Here is a 16,812-nt window from a genome sequence, read left to right as displayed (position 1 = left end):
AGATAAGGCCCAGTTACTTGTTTTCCAGCAGTCTGGTATCTGCTCCTCCTCAGACTTCCCAGACTTGGGAGTGTTCACAACAGAGCCTCTGGAGCCTGGAGTGTTAAGGCTCTGGGGCCTGCAGCGTGGAGCTCAGAAGCAGGAAAAGGGATTTCTTTCTTTCTTGCTTTTTTTTTTTTTTTTTTTTTTAACACCTCATCTTGCCTTGTTCCCCAAAAGATTTAAAGCATGGCTAGAACCAGGATAAGACAGAAAAAGATAAGGTGTAGGGATTCGGGGGGGGGGGGGGATTTAGCTCTTCAAATAGCTACAGGGCAGTCATGTGGAAAAAGGGTTAAGGTTGTTTAGTGTGGATCCAGAGGGTGGAGCCAGGGCCAGTTAGTGGACAGCTAAGGAGCTAGATTCCAAGTTAACAGGAGAAATGACATGCTAACAACCAGAGCTGATGGTTGGTGGGAAAAAATGCTGATCCCAAACTGGCCACTGTACATTTACTAGCTCTATGGTCTTAGACTGAGGCTTCAAGGTGCCACAGTTATAGAATAGGGTCTGCAGTGAGCTGCTTTACAGAGCCATTAATGGGGTGGAACCAGAAAAAACAACAGGGCTCTTTGCAGTGTTAAGGAACTTCTGAAGTCCCCTCTAACTAAAGGATTTCAAACGCTGCTACTGGGAGGAGGTGTTATTGTGTCGGCATGTGTTTGAGAGCCTCCAGAAGACACCAGGGCATCAGGTGTAGTAGGAAGGGCAGGACAGGAGCCCTAGGTGACACCTGAGGCTAAAGCGCAAGGGGCAGTCTCCTTTGTGACAAGGCAAGAGGGCTGGCCCTGGGGAAGCCCAGAATGGTGGGGACATACCAGCTTGATAAGGCAGTTGTGTGAGTTCAGATCCCGGTGGATGATGCACATGGAGTGTAAATAGGCCTGGAACAGAATTACAAGCTGAGGCCAATGGCCAGTAATTCAAGCAGATGCAGACCCTGGAACTGAGAGGGCCTGGTCTTCTTCCAGGCCATCCCCACCCAGCTTCAGAACCCAACTTGGACTTTAGGGCAAGGGCCTCCTGCTGTCTCTTCCTTGTCCCAACACTAAAAGAAAGCCAAAGGCCACCTGGGCTTCCTCTCTCTCCCTGCTGCCACCTCCTGCCCATCCTTTGGTTCACTGACCCTAACCCAGAAGCTGCTCTAGACCCTCATTGCTCCCTCCCAAAGTCCCCAACTCTACTGGGCCCTGGTCCTTGCATGCCCCCAGCCCTTTTACCCATTTTATGTAGATCCAGGCCACCTGAAGTGAAGGTCCTCAGATGCACTGCTCCAGGCCCCTTCACTGCCATCCTCACCATAATCTCTGGCTTCAGCCACCCTCACTGCCTGTGACTGGAGAAGTGACCTCCTCCTTGCCAGCTGGCTCTGTACTCCTGACATTCTCCTTCCCTGACTCAGCACCCTCCTTGTTCTTCTACACTTTAACCTCTCCCTCTTCCTACCCCAAAGTTTTCACACAAGTCTTGGCTATTCACCCTGAACCCCCCGCCCCCAGCCTCCACTCCTGGCTCCTGTCGCTCTCTGTAGCCACTTCCTTTTCTCTTTTCATCCCCAGCAAATATGGAAGAAGCTACTTCCTTCCCCTAACCTTTGCAATAATGCTTGCATCTCCTAGGCTCCTGGCTCTGCTCACATACTCAGGGAGCTCTTCCTGAATCGCTGTAGCTCTTGTGACCTGCCTGCTTGCCCGTCCTTTCCCCAAAGGCTGCCAGAACTTCTCCCATGCTACCTGTTCCTGAGACTCCTGTGTGGCTGCTGTTTCCTTCTAGCTTCCTTGGTGTCAGCCCTTCTCAAAGCCACCTTCTCTACACATGTTGATGCCTACTAACTATACCTCAGCCTCAGCCAACACCAGGTCTTCCCAAACCTGTTTCCCAAATATCACTGCCTCCCCAACATCTGGTAAATGAGACCACCATTCTTCTAGGTACCTCAAAAAAGCACAGCTCTGCTCACAAAACTTTCTTGCTTAAATATCTTTTATACCTGTGTTTCTGGCTTCCTAAATGAAATCAAGACTCCTTAGCCTGAAATTCAGGGACCTTAATGTACCCCCAGACTAACATTGTATTAATGGGCCCCACATGAAGAACAATGATTAAAGCCTCAGGCTTGGGAGTCAGACTGATGAGCCCAAGCTCCTCCCTCTTTCTAGCTTTCTAGCATCGGCTTCTCATCTGGAAACCAGGCTGTCATAGGAACAAACATATACATGCATGGTAGTCCTTCAGCTCAGTGCCTGACATACAGAAAGCACTCAGCAACTGTCACTGGTACTCCTCCTACTAGTAGTACTGGTACTCCTCCTCCTAGGTCTTTGCTGCTATCATCACCTCAACCTTGTGGCCTCTCTGTCAAGAGGAACTTTTATCCAATTCTGACCCATCCTTCAGGGCTCGATTAGAAGACATTTCCCTCTCCTCTGATTTCGTAGGCAGTGAGGTTCCCTGCTTGCTCCAAGCTCCTGTAGTGGCTGGACACTGCTAGTTTGCCTCTCTTGTTTTCCCCTGAAGATTTGGAATTCTTTGAGGTAGGTTGTGGGCTAAGAAAAGCCAATTTGGGGGCACAGAAAGCTCAATAAATAGCAGCTGACTGACCCATCCCATATAAGCTGCCCAGGATGGGGTCTCTGCATTTCAGTGCCTGCCTGCAGTCCCTCCCCATCACCACCACTCCCACAGCTGGCAGGGTTGTTGGCAGAACTCACCATTCCAGAGGCGATGCCTTTGGCAAATCTGACCTTCTGCTGCCAGGGGAATGGGTCCTATGGGAAGGGGGAATGGCCATCAGAGGCTGTTGGGACCTATCCCATTTGTGGTCCAGGTCCCATGGGTCAACATGGATAGTTTGCCAGTGGACCCTCCCTGCCTGTGCCCAATCATGCTCAGCATGACCCTTTGGAGACAAAGCAGCGAGGGTGTTGTGCTCACCGCACTGCGCAGAAAGTCCTTTAATGTGCCCCCTTCAATGTACTCTGTCAGCAGGTTCAGCTTCTTGTCCTTGTATAGCACTCCAATGAACTTGAGCACATTGGGGTGGTCCAAGCTACGCATCACCTTCACCTGGGGTTGACGAGGCCAAGGAGGGTGGATGGTTACTAGGTCTTCCTCACCCCCTCCCTCCAAGGAGTCAGTCTGATAACTGTTACCTATATCTCCTACCTTCAGTCTTATGTGATGGGGCAGAATACCTCCACATGGATAGGGATGCCTCACAGGCCTCACCCTGGGATGCTGCCTCTCTAGGAATTGTACTGGGGGGAACTGGAATGGGAGGGTCCAGGAGTAGAATAAAGCTCTGGAGGGCAATACCTGGACCACAGGACTACCAACCAAAGGAACGGAACAACTTGGGAGAGGTGGTAAAACCTGTGTAAATGCTCAAGAGATGGCAGTTCTGTGGAAGGCCCCACTCCAGGCTCCCTTAGCAGGGTGTTCAGATGGTGAGTATAGCATCTACTTGTCCTAAATTGGTCTGTTTTCATGTCCATGACCCCCACTAGCTATAAGCTCCTCTGACTACATCCCATTTGTTACTGTATCCCTTGTACCCATATCATGCCGTCTTTGGTAAATGTTTATTGAACAGGTCATTATGCTGTATTTAGAGGGGCAGGATATTCCTCAGTGCTCTTTTCTGCCAAGCTTTTAAGAAAGTGACTCTAAAATGAGTTTCCCCCTGGGGGTGCCTGGGTGGCTCAGTCAGTTAAGCATCAACTTTGGCTCAGGTCATGATATCACAGTTCGTGGTTTAAGCCCCACATAGGGCTCTGTACTAATAGCTCAGAGCCCGGAGCCCTACTTTGGGTTCTGTGTCTCCCTCTCTTTGCCCCTCCCATGCTTGCACTTGGCTCTCTCTTTCTCTCTATCAAAAATAGACATTAGGGGTTTCCAGGTGGTTCAGTCAGGTAAGTGTCCAATTTCAACTCAGGTCATGATCTTATGGTTTGTGGGTTCTAGCCCTGCATCAGGCTCTGTGTTGACAGCTCAGAGCCCGGAGCCTGCTTCAGATTCTGTGTCTCCCTCTCTCTCTGCCCCTTCCCCCGCTCATATACTCTGTATCTCTCAAAAATAAATAAGCATTAAAAAAATTAAAATATATATTAAACATTTTTTTAAATAACAAAATAAAATGTTTCCTCCTGAAACCTTTATTTAGTAAAATCTTCCTTCTTCCAAGAGTGACAGCACACTCCTAACCCTTACTCTACCTTCTTACCTCAGTCAGAAAAGTCTTCTGTGTTTCTTCGTCACACCGAATTAACTCCTTCATGACCATCACTTTGCCCGTGGCTTTGTGTGTTACCTAGTTACAAGGAGGGCAACTTTTAGTGGTGCAGAGTTCTGGGGAAATGTGTGACAACATATGCAACTGGCCATCCCATCCCCTGGAAGACACACTGAGCCAGATCAGACTGACAGAGTTCATGGGTAGAAGACACAGCACGAGGCAACAAGGGCCTCAGAGGGGAGCATACCCTCTTTGGAAAGTGGGGCATGCACAGAGGGGAGGTGAGAATGCGGAAAAGGGAAATGAGGAGGCAGAAGGGGGCACTGCAAAGCCAAGCAGGGGCTTTGGTTATATGCCAAAGGAGTGTTCCCTTGAGTGAACAGAAGTCTGGGGACAGGAGGGGTCAGTGCCACAGACATGCACCAGGGAACTAAGTGGGTCAGGGTGAGCTCTCCAGCCCCAATGCCTTAAAAGCTGAGACACATGGCTTACCTGACCCCCCCTCCCAGCTCTCAGCAGAGAAGGAGGAGGAGGAGAGAAAGAGAGAGAGGTTAGTCCCCAGGACTGTTCATTAGGGAGGCAGGAGCCACTCCCCTGTGTGCTCCCTGCATTATACCCAGCACTCAGGCCTCTGGGCACCTAAAAACACCCAATGACTGGAGGTGGAAGGGCCATGGGCACAACTCATCCCAACCTGGGTCTCCAGATCCACCAAGCTCACTGCTGCCTGTGCTCACCTTGATGGCCTGCCCAAAGAAGCCCTTCCCCAGGATCTCCCCATGGATCAGGTCACAAGGCCGGAAGATCTGCTGTGAGTAACTGCTGGAACAGCGAAGGGATTCTGAGCGGCTGATGTCACGGCTAAAGAGCAGGGGCTCCTTTGGGGAGCTGGGGCCGGGGGACTTGGAGATGCTGTTACTGCGCCTGAAGATAAGGAAAGATGAGGGTAGGGATAGGGTAGTCTTCAGAGACTTGCCAGAACAACCCTGGAGGTAGAAACCCCAAGGCTACCTTACCACCTTATCCATCCCAATTTCTGTAATTCAGGTGCTTTGATGAGGGGAAGGACCTCTTATGTCAGACAGATGTGCCATTTTGGGGCTGCAAACATCAGTAGTTTATTTAAGTATAATAAAACTACATGCAAAGCAGAAACCCTATAGTGCTCAATATATGACAGTACTGTAGGATGGTAACCCACTACTTTATAGGTCTGCTTGATTTAAGGTGCAGAACTGGGTTAGAGTGGTAGCCAACCGCTGTCCAAAAAATGACCACATGGGATTCTGGGTATTTGCTCATCTTTGTACCTGTCTATATTTCTCAAATTTTAAAATAATAAGCATGTATGGGTTTTACAGCAATAAAGCCAGTGTATTTACATTTTTAAAAGCAGCCAGTAATAATAATGATTGATAACTATTCCTGACTTCCTGAAGGACAAGAAGGTTGAAATTCACAGCACTGCAGGTGAATTACAATCCTGCAAACTTCTCTCCAGCACATCCTCCTGTTTCACTTGGGCTACCCAGAAAGGACTGCACGCTGGCTTCTCAGTCCTTGCTCTTTTGCTCTGCTTCCCACCAACCGTGCCCACAGAAGCACACAAGGTGCGCTGCCTTCTTTCCTACAGGATGGCCCTCGATATCTAAGCAGCTCCCTGGCCACCCCCACATCTTCCCACTTCCAAGCCATGTTCTCAGGCCTTCTCTGTACTCTGGCACCCCACCTCTACCACCTCACTTGTTCCGAGGTCAAGAAGGCAGCCAGAAGTGCATGCCCAGTAATTTGTGGGGAGGGCCGTTTCCAAGAGATGCCAGTCAAGGGCCCTGAGTGATTCAGACTGTTTGATCAGGAGGGCGGATAAAGAACCTGACTCCTAATGATACTAACGACACCTCACATTGACTAGTGTTGACCCTATGCCGGCACTGTGCCATTTTGCATCCCTTTCCACACTGAATCCTTACATAATTGGTGAGACAGCTACCTTTGTCTTACAACTCCACTTTATAGATGCAGAAACAGAGGCTCAGAGAGATGAAGTGATTTGTGAAGGGAGGGAGCTCAGCTCAAAGGCATGGTATGGGTGTGTCTGCCTGGAGAGTCACTGCCCAGACTCTTGTTCTTTCAGTCTCCCTAATTGGCACCTGTATCCAGGGTGACTTCTCTCTCCCCATGGACTTGGAACTCTGAGGTTTTAATTGTTGGTCCCTCAAATCTAAAACAGCTTGCATCCCTCACTTCCTTTACAGTTTTCAGTGTTTTTATTTCTACTTATTAATCCTCTCTGTACCCCTACTCCAGTCTCTGAGCCCCATGCTTCCCCCACAGACCATGCTGTCCTTTAGGGGTCAGCATCGCCGACTCCTTTCCAGCTTGGGAGTTCAGGGGACAGAGCTGACTCTCTGGTTTCTAACGAAACCTGGCAGACAGCTGGGTCATATCATGCACAGGCCCTGGTTGTGAACTGTGATCCCTATGAGGGGAGCTGGGTCAGTACAATCCTCATGGCCTATCCCTGGCCAGCGGGTTCCCTTCCTAACTCTCCTGGCCTCCTAAAGCCAGCAGACACACCCATACCATGAAGGATAAGGCACGGGTCAGTATGGAATCAAGGTGGGAGGCAGCACCTCAGGGAGCGTCTCCTTAGCGTTCCTTCCAAATTCTCCTTGGTGTCCAGGGTGCTGAGAGTGGGGGAGTGTCTGGCATTCTGCATGCGGGGAGAGAGCTGTGCATCCAGCCGCAGCTGGTCCAGGCGCTGGGAGACGGGGTCATGTTCAATCAAGAGCTGAAGCGTCTGGCTTGTCTGGCTAATCGCATCCTCTACCTGTAGCCAAGAGCAGTGTAAGGCTGGCTCCCATAGGCTGTCCCATCCTAGGCCACCCACCGTCAGCCCAGATGATCTCAGCACAGTATGGCCAATGCTCAAGTTGGCTAATGTGGCCTCTAGCTGCCAGTAGCCCCAGTGCTCTCTCTCTGGCATCCTGTCTGATATCCTGTCAGGCCATTCCTGCTGCCCTGGGAATGTGCCAGGCTGCCACAGGTCAACCCAGTGGTCACAGGATCAGTGGCCAGATAAAGAGTTAGACTGGGGATGGAGAAAGGCAAAGGCCCATAGCCTGATCTCCCAGAAGGTTTATTCCATGTTCCACCCCCACAAGACAGACTGGACACACACTGTACCTCTTCCACTCGGAGTGTGCGGACAGGGGTCCCATTGATCTCGAGGATGCGGTCCCCAGGGTGGATGGCATTGCGGTTGTTGGGACTGATGTGCATCCGGTTGACCCTGGGCCAGACAAGAGTTGAGGCAGGAAGAAGGCATCCCAAAATTATACTTGACCTATTTCACTTGTACAGGAAGGTTCACCATGCTCCAGGACCCTGCATATCCCCAAGACCCAGACAAGTCACAGGGGAAATATAACACCCTTTACAAGGTAACCCATCTCAGTGAAGGGCACCCCCACTCACCCAATGTCCTAAGGCAGAGACTTGGATGGCATCTCCTCTATCCGGAGTTCTCTTACTGCTCCACAACCCCTACCATCTTTGAGAATTCTGCCCTCACTTCATCACAATAGTTACCAACATCTCTTACCTGGATCTTTCAATAGCCTCCTAACTGGTCTTTGGTCTCTATACTTCCAGGCTTGCTTCTCTCCCATCTAACATCCATGCCAGCAATCCCTATAGAACGCTAACCTGGTTTTATCACCTTGTTGCTTATCCTTCAAAAGACCTGCTGAGTCTTTATATTCCGGGCCCTATATGACTTAATAGCCCCCCTTACTGGCTATTCCCAACCACCCAATCTACACCAGAAACAATCATAGACTCCCAACTCTGGCCTGAACACAATTCCCTCCCCTCTAATGAGGTTTTAATGCAGATCTCACCTCTTGGTGACTTCCCCAACCTTGATACCTCTCATCTGTACTGCAAGCACGTAGTGCTCAGTACATAGTAAGTGCACAGTCACTATTTATAGGGTTGGCAGCCATAGGTTCCTCATTACTGGTATTAGACAAACAGGCTTTTTCCTCACCTGGTCTCTGGCCTGGACCTAGGATGAAATCTTAACATCTCTCTCCTCCTTCCTCCATTCATTCACTCAACAAATAGAACAATAATCAATAAACACATACTACATGCCAGACACAGTTCCAGGCCCTGGACATACAGTACTGAAGAAGCCTAAGTTCCACAAGGAACTCACTGGGAGGACAGATGATAAATTAATACACATAATCAAGCCAGATAATTTCAAAGAACAAACATTATCTGAAACTTGACACGTGAAAGGTGACCGGTTCTGTCATTAAGTATCTTGTGGGAAGCAGCCTAGGGAGAAGAAGACTAAGTGCCAAGGGCCAGGTGTGGTTACAGCAAAGTGAGCTCCAGGAAGATAGGAGATGGGGGTGAAGAGAGCTCTGCACCCCTTGAGGCCCATCTATGGACTCTGTGTAAGGACTCCTGCTCATGCTGTTCTCAAAATACTCACTCTTTTACTTGCACAGTAGTGGCATAGTTGGAGCAGGCACTTTCCACAGATACAGAGAAGCCCCGTCTGCCCTCCGTGGTGGCTGGCATGGAGATGTGTGTGACAGAGTAGGGCAGCTGGTCCTGAACAGACTCCGTGGAGAGTCTTTCAAACATGGGTGCCAGCACCACCTCATTGTGGCACTTCCCACTAGCAAGATAAACATAAAGGTTGTTAAGATCTTGGGGCCCGACCCAGCATACCATGTGGCTTCAAGCAATAGTACCTACCCACAGTCCCATTATTACCATCCTTGCCATGATTCCAGTTGGTTGCTCAGAAAGAGGAGCCCAACATCTGGAAGTAGGGGTGAGATGGCCTGGGTTCTCTTCTCTCTGCCTTTGACTCACAGCAAGAACCCAGCCCTCTTCCCTGTTGTGGGCCTCAGCCTGACTTCTTTGCCAACTGAGGCAATTGCCTGAATGAACTCTAAGGGGCCTCTGCCTTTAATTTTCTGGGATCCTTCTCTGAGAGCACCTTCTGAGCCATTCTCTCCCTCTGGGAAGATTGCAGTGCAGAGCATTGTTATTCTCATGGTAGGTAAGGACAGAGGGCAGAGAGATGTTACTTGTCTTGCTTATAGATTACAGAGCTGGTTATGGGCATAGCTGGGATAGGAATCCAGTGCTCTGATATCCCTGTACTATTTCTGCCCAACTCACACTGCCACCTGTTCCTCTCTCTTGACTGCTCTTACAGGGGAGAGGGACACCATCTTACCAGTAGAGGGTGGCATGCTGCACCAGAGCATATGCATCCCCATCCTCGATGATCACCTTGCAGCTCATACAGGCAAAGCACTCTGGGTGGTACTTGAACTCCCCGGCCACCTGTGAGCAGGTGGGGAGAAGGGTAGACAGATGACAGATGGAGGAAGTGAGTTGTCACTGTTGCTGGAGGGTAGGGGTGGGTGAGTGATTTCTAATCAAGGATCTACATGTCCTTTATACTCCCTGCCCCAGAGCTTCCAGAGGACGAGTCAGATTGGTGCCTCTGTGTCATTTCTGAGATTACAAAAAAACTGTTTTGGTTTCAGCCATAAGAACAAGTCCCCAGAAGTCACTGTCCTCACTAGAAAGACATAGTTCCTCCAACACAGAGTTGGCAAATCTGTGACTGGGCTTAAAGCCCTTTTCTGAAGCAAGCAGTAGAGGTGGAACCTCTTTCTACCAGCCCATTCCAGGGTCTCCTTTTCAGATTCCCTGCACACAACTTGCGTGTATTCTCCTCTCAACCTGTAATGCTCTCCTTTGAGGTCTTTGTCCCATTGTATTATGTCTCCTCTCTGCCCACCCACCTACCCACCCCCAATATCAGACTGTTTTTATTTTTTTTTAACTTTAAAGAATGTTTATGTATTTTGAGAGAGAGAGCGAGCGTGCACACAAGTGAGAGCACACATGTGGGGGAGGGGCAGAGAGACAGAGAATCCCTAGCACACTCTGTGCTATCAAGCACAGAGCCTGATGTAAGGCTCGAACCCATGAACCATGAGATCATGACCTGAGCAGAAATCAACAGTCGGATGCTCAACCTACTGAGCTACCCAGGCGCCCCTGGACTGTTAAGTTTTTAAAGGAAGGATCTACTTGGCATTTGATTGGTACTCAACAAATATCTGTTAAATGATCGAAGAGGGGCGCCTGGGTGGCTCAGTCGGTTAGGCCTCTGACTCGGGCTCAGGTCAGATCTCACGTTCGTGGGTTGGAGCCCCGCATCGGGCTCTGTGCTGACAGCCAGCTCAGAGCCTGGAGCCTGCTTCTGGTTCTGTGTCTCCTTCTCTCTCTGCCCCTCCTCCTCTCATGCTCTGTCTCTCTCTGTATTAAAAATAAATAAAACATTAAAAAAAAATAAATGATCGAAGAAATAAAAGGGGAGGTGTTGACTGATGGAAGACTCAAGATGAAAGGCCATGGGAAACCAGAGGAACTGTCAATGGGCTCTGATGATCAAGAGGAACTTACTCACCATGACAGGCCCTGTCATCAGCAGAGAGCACCCATGGCAGAACTCCCCAAACTTCCCCCAGTAGTCCTTGTGGCAGTAAAGCTTCCCATCCTTCTCATAGTACCAGTTGGTGAGGGAATCCTGGCATTCTGAACACCTGAAAGGCAAAACAAGAAAAAATTCTTCTGGATCCCTGGAACCAGGCTACACAGGCTGCCTCTGGCTCCCAGGTCTAATAACAAAATGGACAGACCTCTCTTTGATTCAAAGCCAGGATGGAGGAAAGTAATAATTGACTGCCATCTCCTCAAAGGAAGCCAATTCAGAATAAAGAAGATCCCAGAAATCAGTTCTGTATTGCATGCCTCACCTGGCAGACCAGTGTTGGTTTATTTGTTTTTAAACATTTTTGGGTCTTGAAGCCCTCAGAGAATCTAGTAAGAGTCAAGAAGCCTCTCTCAGAAAAAGGCATATACAAGGAAAATGTACATATTATTTAGGTATGATGTATGTGTGTGTGTGTGTGTGTGTGTGTGTGTGTGTGTGTGTGTGTATGTGTGTCAAGGTCCGAAGCCTAGTCATGGCCCTAATTAAGAACCTCTGTTCCAGATTTCAGCTCAGGTCACAATCCCAGGATCGTGGGATTGAGCCCTGTGTCAGGCTCCACGCTAAGTGTGGAGACTGCTTAAGATTCTCTCTCTCTCTCTGCCCCTCTCCCCCAGCTTGCACATGCTCGCTCACTCTCTTTCTCTCTCTAAAAAAAGAAACTCTGGTCTGGACAGATATCTCAATGAACCAAAGAAGCCCAGTCGCCTCTGTTCTTCAAAAAACCTACCCATTACAAACACCAATGCTGATATTAAGTTTTTATTAACATCATTTATTAACATGTAGCATTCTTGTGAAAAAATTATGTTAGGCATTAAGAAACAATCAGGCAAATCCAAAATGTGGGTCATTCTGTAAGACTGCTGTTCTTCACTCTTCCAAAAAGTTAAAATCATTGGGGGGGAGGGGGGAAGAGAAGGAACAGGGATTAAAAAAGCCTAGAACCATAGGCAGCACCTAAACCTTGGATTCAATTCTGGATTGAAAAAGAAAACAGCCATGAGTGAAATTTTTGGAACAACTGAGGAAATTTGAGTTTGGGCTATACATTAGATTATATTGTGAAATTACTATCCATTTTCTTAATGTAATAATGAAACTTTGGTTATATAGAGGAATTCTTAGAAGAAACACATTAAAATAATTAAAGGTGAAAGTCATGATATCTACAACTTACTTTTATATATTCAGCAACAAATAAAATACATCATATGTGGACATAGTTAAAGAGAAAGTGGCTTAAAGTTAAGTCTAGGTGAAGGATAGACATTGGGTGTTCTTTGAACTTTTCCTTTAACTGTTCTATATACTTCAAAATTTTCAAAATAAAATAATGGGAAAAAACAAAATTCCACTAGCACTGTGCAAGATATACATGTTAGACTCACAGCTCCTCTCCTTACAGTTACCTGACTGTAAAGCTCACCCTTCAGTCTGTGTTCTTAAATGAGGTTTGCACAAGATAAGCTCCTCTTCATTTCTGAGCCTTCCAGCACCCAGAACTAAGGGGTGCCCTACCCTGGTGAGGCCATGCCACCTCTTTCTCTCCAGTGAAGACTCTATTCTTGATGTCAAGGCTTCACACCACCCTTCACTGGCCTCATCTTTGCTTTTGAGAGGCAGGATGGCGTGGCCTCTTAGTGTGAATCCTGACCCTGCCACTTACTAGTTAGGTCATCTTGGGAAAGTTACTTCACGTCTCTGACCCAGTTTCCTCATCTGTAAAATGGATACTATGAAAATGAAATAACATGTATCAAACTATATAGATGGTTTATATAAAAGGCTAAAAAGTACAGTAGGAACTCAAGTGTTAACTGCTATTAAAGATGATGATAATGGTAGCTGCTTACACTATGTGCCATTTCCTCCACTAGCTGCGTAGCTCTGGACAACTTCTCTCAGTAGCTCTTCCTCTTTGACAAAATGTGACTAATAGCACACTACTACAAAGAACATTGAAGACTAAATGAGCTAATGTATGAGGAAAGCCTTTTGCAAACTGCGAAGAGCAGAGCAAGTGCATTATTACAGCATCTTGCTAGGTATTGCATATATAAAAGATAGATATACAAGGTTCCCTACTACAATTTCCAAGAGCTCATAATGAGCTGGGGAAGAGAAAGTCTAAACAAAACTTAATTAACAGTGAAAGGTGAGAGGTCACAATGGGTTGCTACTACTTCTGGGCGCTGCAGGAGGGAGGAGGGAGAAAGGAATGAGTTGAAGCAGCTGTGGAAAGTAACTGAGCAAGGGAGGTCTAGGGAAGTAGGACATTGAGAATCACTCTTTACGGAATGTCCAGTTCCCTCTGGATGTTTAATACTGATGGCTTCTGCCACCAGCCATCCCCATCCTATAGCATCTCCTACTTATTCTTCTTCATTTTTTAATGTTTATTTATTTTTGAGAGAGACCGAATACAAGCAGGGGAGGGGCAGAAAGAGAGGGGGACAGAGGATCCAAAGCAGGCTCTGCACCAACAGCAGTGAGCCCAATATGGGGCTTAAACGCTAACCTGAGCCAAAGTTGGATGTTCAACTGAATAAGCCACCCAGGTGCCCTCTCCTACTTGTTCTATGGAAGCTGAACTTCAGGGACTTGAGAGCTGGACACAGCATGAAGAATATGGATATGAAATATCTAGAATCGTATAGTGAGAACCATGAATTACAGGAGGTAAAAAGGGAAGACCTTGTTTTGGACATGCAGCTCAAATTCCATTCAAAGTAAAAGGCATGCTGGATGAGCTCTGAATTGGGAAGAAAGAGGCCTGGTTCAAGTTCTTGGGAACTACATGCCCTTGGAGAAGGCCTTTTCTTTCTCTGGGTATAGTTTCCCCACCTGTAAAATGAAGGAATTAGACTGTACCTCACATACCCTTAATTCCATGCATATCAGTGTCTTTCCCTAGAGGATCTAAAGTTCAAATCTCAGAACCACCCCACTCACCACCTACGTGATCTTGGGCTGGCTGCTTCATTTCTCATTTGTGAAAGGAGACAAATGGAGACATTACCACCTATATTCAGGGAAGCAGTGAGGACATTAAATTCAGTTCTGAATGACTGTGAGAAGCCTACCAAAGGGCCAGCACCAGAAGCAGAGACTTCCTTCTTGTTTCCCAGGTTCTGACTTGAAGATCCTAGGTACTTATCTTTCTCCTTCATTAGATTGTGAGCTCCCTGAGGACAGGAGCAGTGTCCCAGTTACTGTTGGCAGACTAAACACCTAACAAAGAGCCCAGTAGAGTAAGCCCTTAGCAGAGAAAGGTTTCCAAACTGAAAATGGTGGGAGTGGCAAGAACCAGCAGTCCAGGTGGAAGCACAAACATTCTGTGGCTCATGGTCACCAGGTCCTGCCCTTCTGCTGTCTGCAGTGAAGAAAAGCTGGTGCATACATATTTGCACCCAAATGCAGGCCTGGGCCCGGTTACACCCTCTCAATGGTATGTGTGCTGCAGGGCACAGGAGTACCAGAACATGTCCTCCTTTCCACTGCCAATATCCTGCTTTTGTTTGCTGCAAGTAGCCCTGGCCAGGCCCAGGAGAGTGGGGAGAGAAACGAGTGCAGACATGCAGGAGAGAGCAACGCCAGCCTTCTGGGAAGAACACCTGCCTGGAGAGCGACATCACCAGTACACATATCTATGTCAAGGAATGCCTTTGAAGGGCACAGCCAGCGACACAGCCAGTCGGCTAACACAGGTGTGTCTGAATAACAGCCAGGTGAACAGCTGAAAGGAAGGCTGGCTGTGGGTCCCTAAGCTGTTCTGTCACAGAACACAACTAGTTCTCAGGTCACCTGAGTGGTAGACTTAGGTATTAAGAACAGTTACTGTCAATGCCAGCCATATTCTGGGCGATCTATGAGGTGCCTTACTTATATCCTGACCACACCCTGTAAGGTGACAGGATTATCTATGTCTTACAGAATACTGAGAAGCAGAGTCAAGTCACTAGTGGAAAGTCACCTGACACATACAGGATGGAGCTAGAGTCTTAACCTATGTGTTAACTTGGCTGTGGAGCCATTTCCACTAGACTACATCACTTGAGCACCTGAGTAATGCAGCACATCTACTAAGCTGGGCCTCAGGATTTGCATCTGTGAAAATGAGAGCTCAAGTCCCTGTGAGTTGTTAAAACTTTGTGAGGCTTCCTCTTAAATACACATACTGATTTTAAATGGCACAATGATTCTCTTCCTTCCTTTAGTCCACAGCATTCTGTTCCCTAGCAGTCTCTGCCTTTTTAAGAAAAGAATCCATGGGACACCTGGATGGCTCAGTCTATTAAGCGTTGGACTTCGGCTCAGGTCATGATCTCCTGGTTGATGGGTCTGAATCCTGCACTGGGCTCTGTGCAGACAGCAGAGAGCCAGACTTGGATCCTCTGTCTCCCTCTCTCTTTGCCCCTCTTCCACTTGCACACGTGTACTCTCTTTCTCTCTCTCTCAAAAAGTAAATAAACATTATGAGGTGCCTAGGTGGCTCAGTTAAGCATCCGACCTTGGCTCAGGTCATGATCTCACGGTGTGCAGAGCTTTGCAGGTTTGAGCCCTGCATTGCGAGGATTTGAGCCCTGCATTGGGCTCTCTGCTGTCAGCACAGAATCCACTTCAGATCCTCTGTCCCCCCTCTCTCTGCTGCTCCTCTACTTGTTCTCTCTCTTTCAAAAATAAACATTAAAAAAAGAAAGAAAGAAAAAAATAAATAAACATAAAGAAAAAGAACCCAAAACACACTTTGGAAATGTAAAGTGCTACCCCCCCAAAATTCCCCCTCAGATTGTTGGAGGCCATGGACACAATATGTTTCTCCCAAAGCCAAAGCTTTTTCCGCAGCTTTCAAATATTTTAAAGTTTCAAGTGAAAGTCAAAATCTGCCCTAGCAGCAGATTGTCCAAAGGCATCCAGCTTGGAGGTAGCGGAGCTGGTGGTGGAGCCCTGAACTGAGGTCTGAGGCATCAGTCACCACCCTCTCCTGAGCAACCAGAGGGAACAGAGCTGAAACCCTCCAGCCATGGGAGATCACAGTTCCAGTTGTCGAGGACAACTGACAACCTCCAAAAATTCCTTTCCCAAAGCACTGTCGAGGGCTTGGGTAGCTGCAAAATGAACTGAACCCTAGTGGTCAGTTTAGTGGGCAGCTCAGATCCAAACTAAGGGCTTAAAAAAAAAAAGATTTTATTTTTAAGTAATTCTACACCCAGTGTGGGGCTCAAACTCATAACCTGATCGAGAGTCACATGCTCCACTGACCAAACCAGCCACTGGCCCCAAACTAAGGACTTTTGAGTCATCAGGGAACACAATTAAAAAAGAGACAGAGAGAGAGAGATAAGAAAAAAAAAAAGATAATCAGGTTGAGATTAGGTTATTCTCAGAAATAACTCTTTCAAGACCTGGGTCCACATTACTGTGTTAACTCAAGCAAGTTACTTTATGACTCTAGGCTGTAGTTTGCACACCACTGAGGATATAACCTCACCAGTTTATGAAAATTATGTACAAATGCTCACAGCAGGGGCCCAGGAAATGTTCATTTCCCTCCCTCCCCTCTTTAACTTGAGAACAGCAAGGGCAAAGGTAGACAGACTCCTTTCCCTCCCGTGCCTAAGCAACATGGATCTGCATCTTGGCCCAGAACCACACAGATTTCTGAGTAAAGAAGGTCCTAAAATGAATCATTTATCTAATAAAGTAGAAAACAATTATTATCAATTCCTATCAATTAGGAAACAGCTACTGTGCACCTAGGATGTACAAGACCAAACAGGCAAGGTGCTATGCTGGGAGAAGCCAAGTAAGATAAGACATAAGCCCAGCTCTCACTCACATGCAAATTTTTCAGACCAAATGTTTACAGGTAACATTTCAACCTTATGTGGTTGAAGTAGTCACTATTGCAGTGGATTGACACAAGTTAAAGAACAAG

At 47.5% G+C, this 16,812-nt stretch overlaps 2 protein-coding genes across 8 annotated transcripts in view; one reads left to right on the top strand and one right to left on the bottom strand.

Moving 5' to 3' along the window:
• Nucleotides 1-16,812, bottom strand: part of LIMK2 (LIM domain kinase 2) — a 58,567-nt gene that overhangs the window by 7,257 nt on the left and 34,498 nt on the right. For all 5 annotated transcript variants that reach the window (XM_029922973.1, XM_029922972.1, XM_029922975.1 and 2 more), the window contains 10 exons: nucleotides 10,788-10,923; nucleotides 9,540-9,649; nucleotides 8,781-8,969; nucleotides 7,460-7,565; nucleotides 6,907-7,103; nucleotides 5,011-5,197; nucleotides 4,262-4,348; nucleotides 2,974-3,105; nucleotides 2,751-2,807; nucleotides 858-923 (listed from right to left, as the gene is read on the bottom strand). In XM_029922973.1, coding sequence (XP_029778833.1) covers nucleotides 858-923; nucleotides 2,751-2,807; nucleotides 2,974-3,105; nucleotides 4,262-4,348; nucleotides 5,011-5,197; nucleotides 6,907-7,103; nucleotides 7,460-7,565; nucleotides 8,781-8,969; nucleotides 9,540-9,649; nucleotides 10,788-10,923 — 1,267 coding nt within the window. The remainder of the gene's footprint in view (nucleotides 1-857; nucleotides 924-2,750; nucleotides 2,808-2,973; nucleotides 3,106-4,261; nucleotides 4,349-5,010; nucleotides 5,198-6,906; nucleotides 7,104-7,459; nucleotides 7,566-8,780; nucleotides 8,970-9,539; nucleotides 9,650-10,787; nucleotides 10,924-16,812) is intronic.
• The window catches only part of PIK3IP1 (phosphoinositide-3-kinase interacting protein 1), a 60,917-nt gene that overhangs the window by 19,574 nt on the left and 24,531 nt on the right, over nucleotides 1-16,812 (top strand). The window lies entirely within an intron of this gene.

The sequence above is a fragment of the Suricata suricatta genome, chromosome 14 (genome assembly GCF_006229205.1).
Source record: "Suricata suricatta isolate VVHF042 chromosome 14, meerkat_22Aug2017_6uvM2_HiC, whole genome shotgun sequence".
NCBI classification, from domain to species: Eukaryota; Metazoa; Chordata; class Mammalia; order Carnivora; family Herpestidae; genus Suricata; species Suricata suricatta.
The sequence above is the reverse complement of the archived record's forward strand: the minus strand, read 5'-3'. Positions and strand labels throughout refer to the sequence as shown.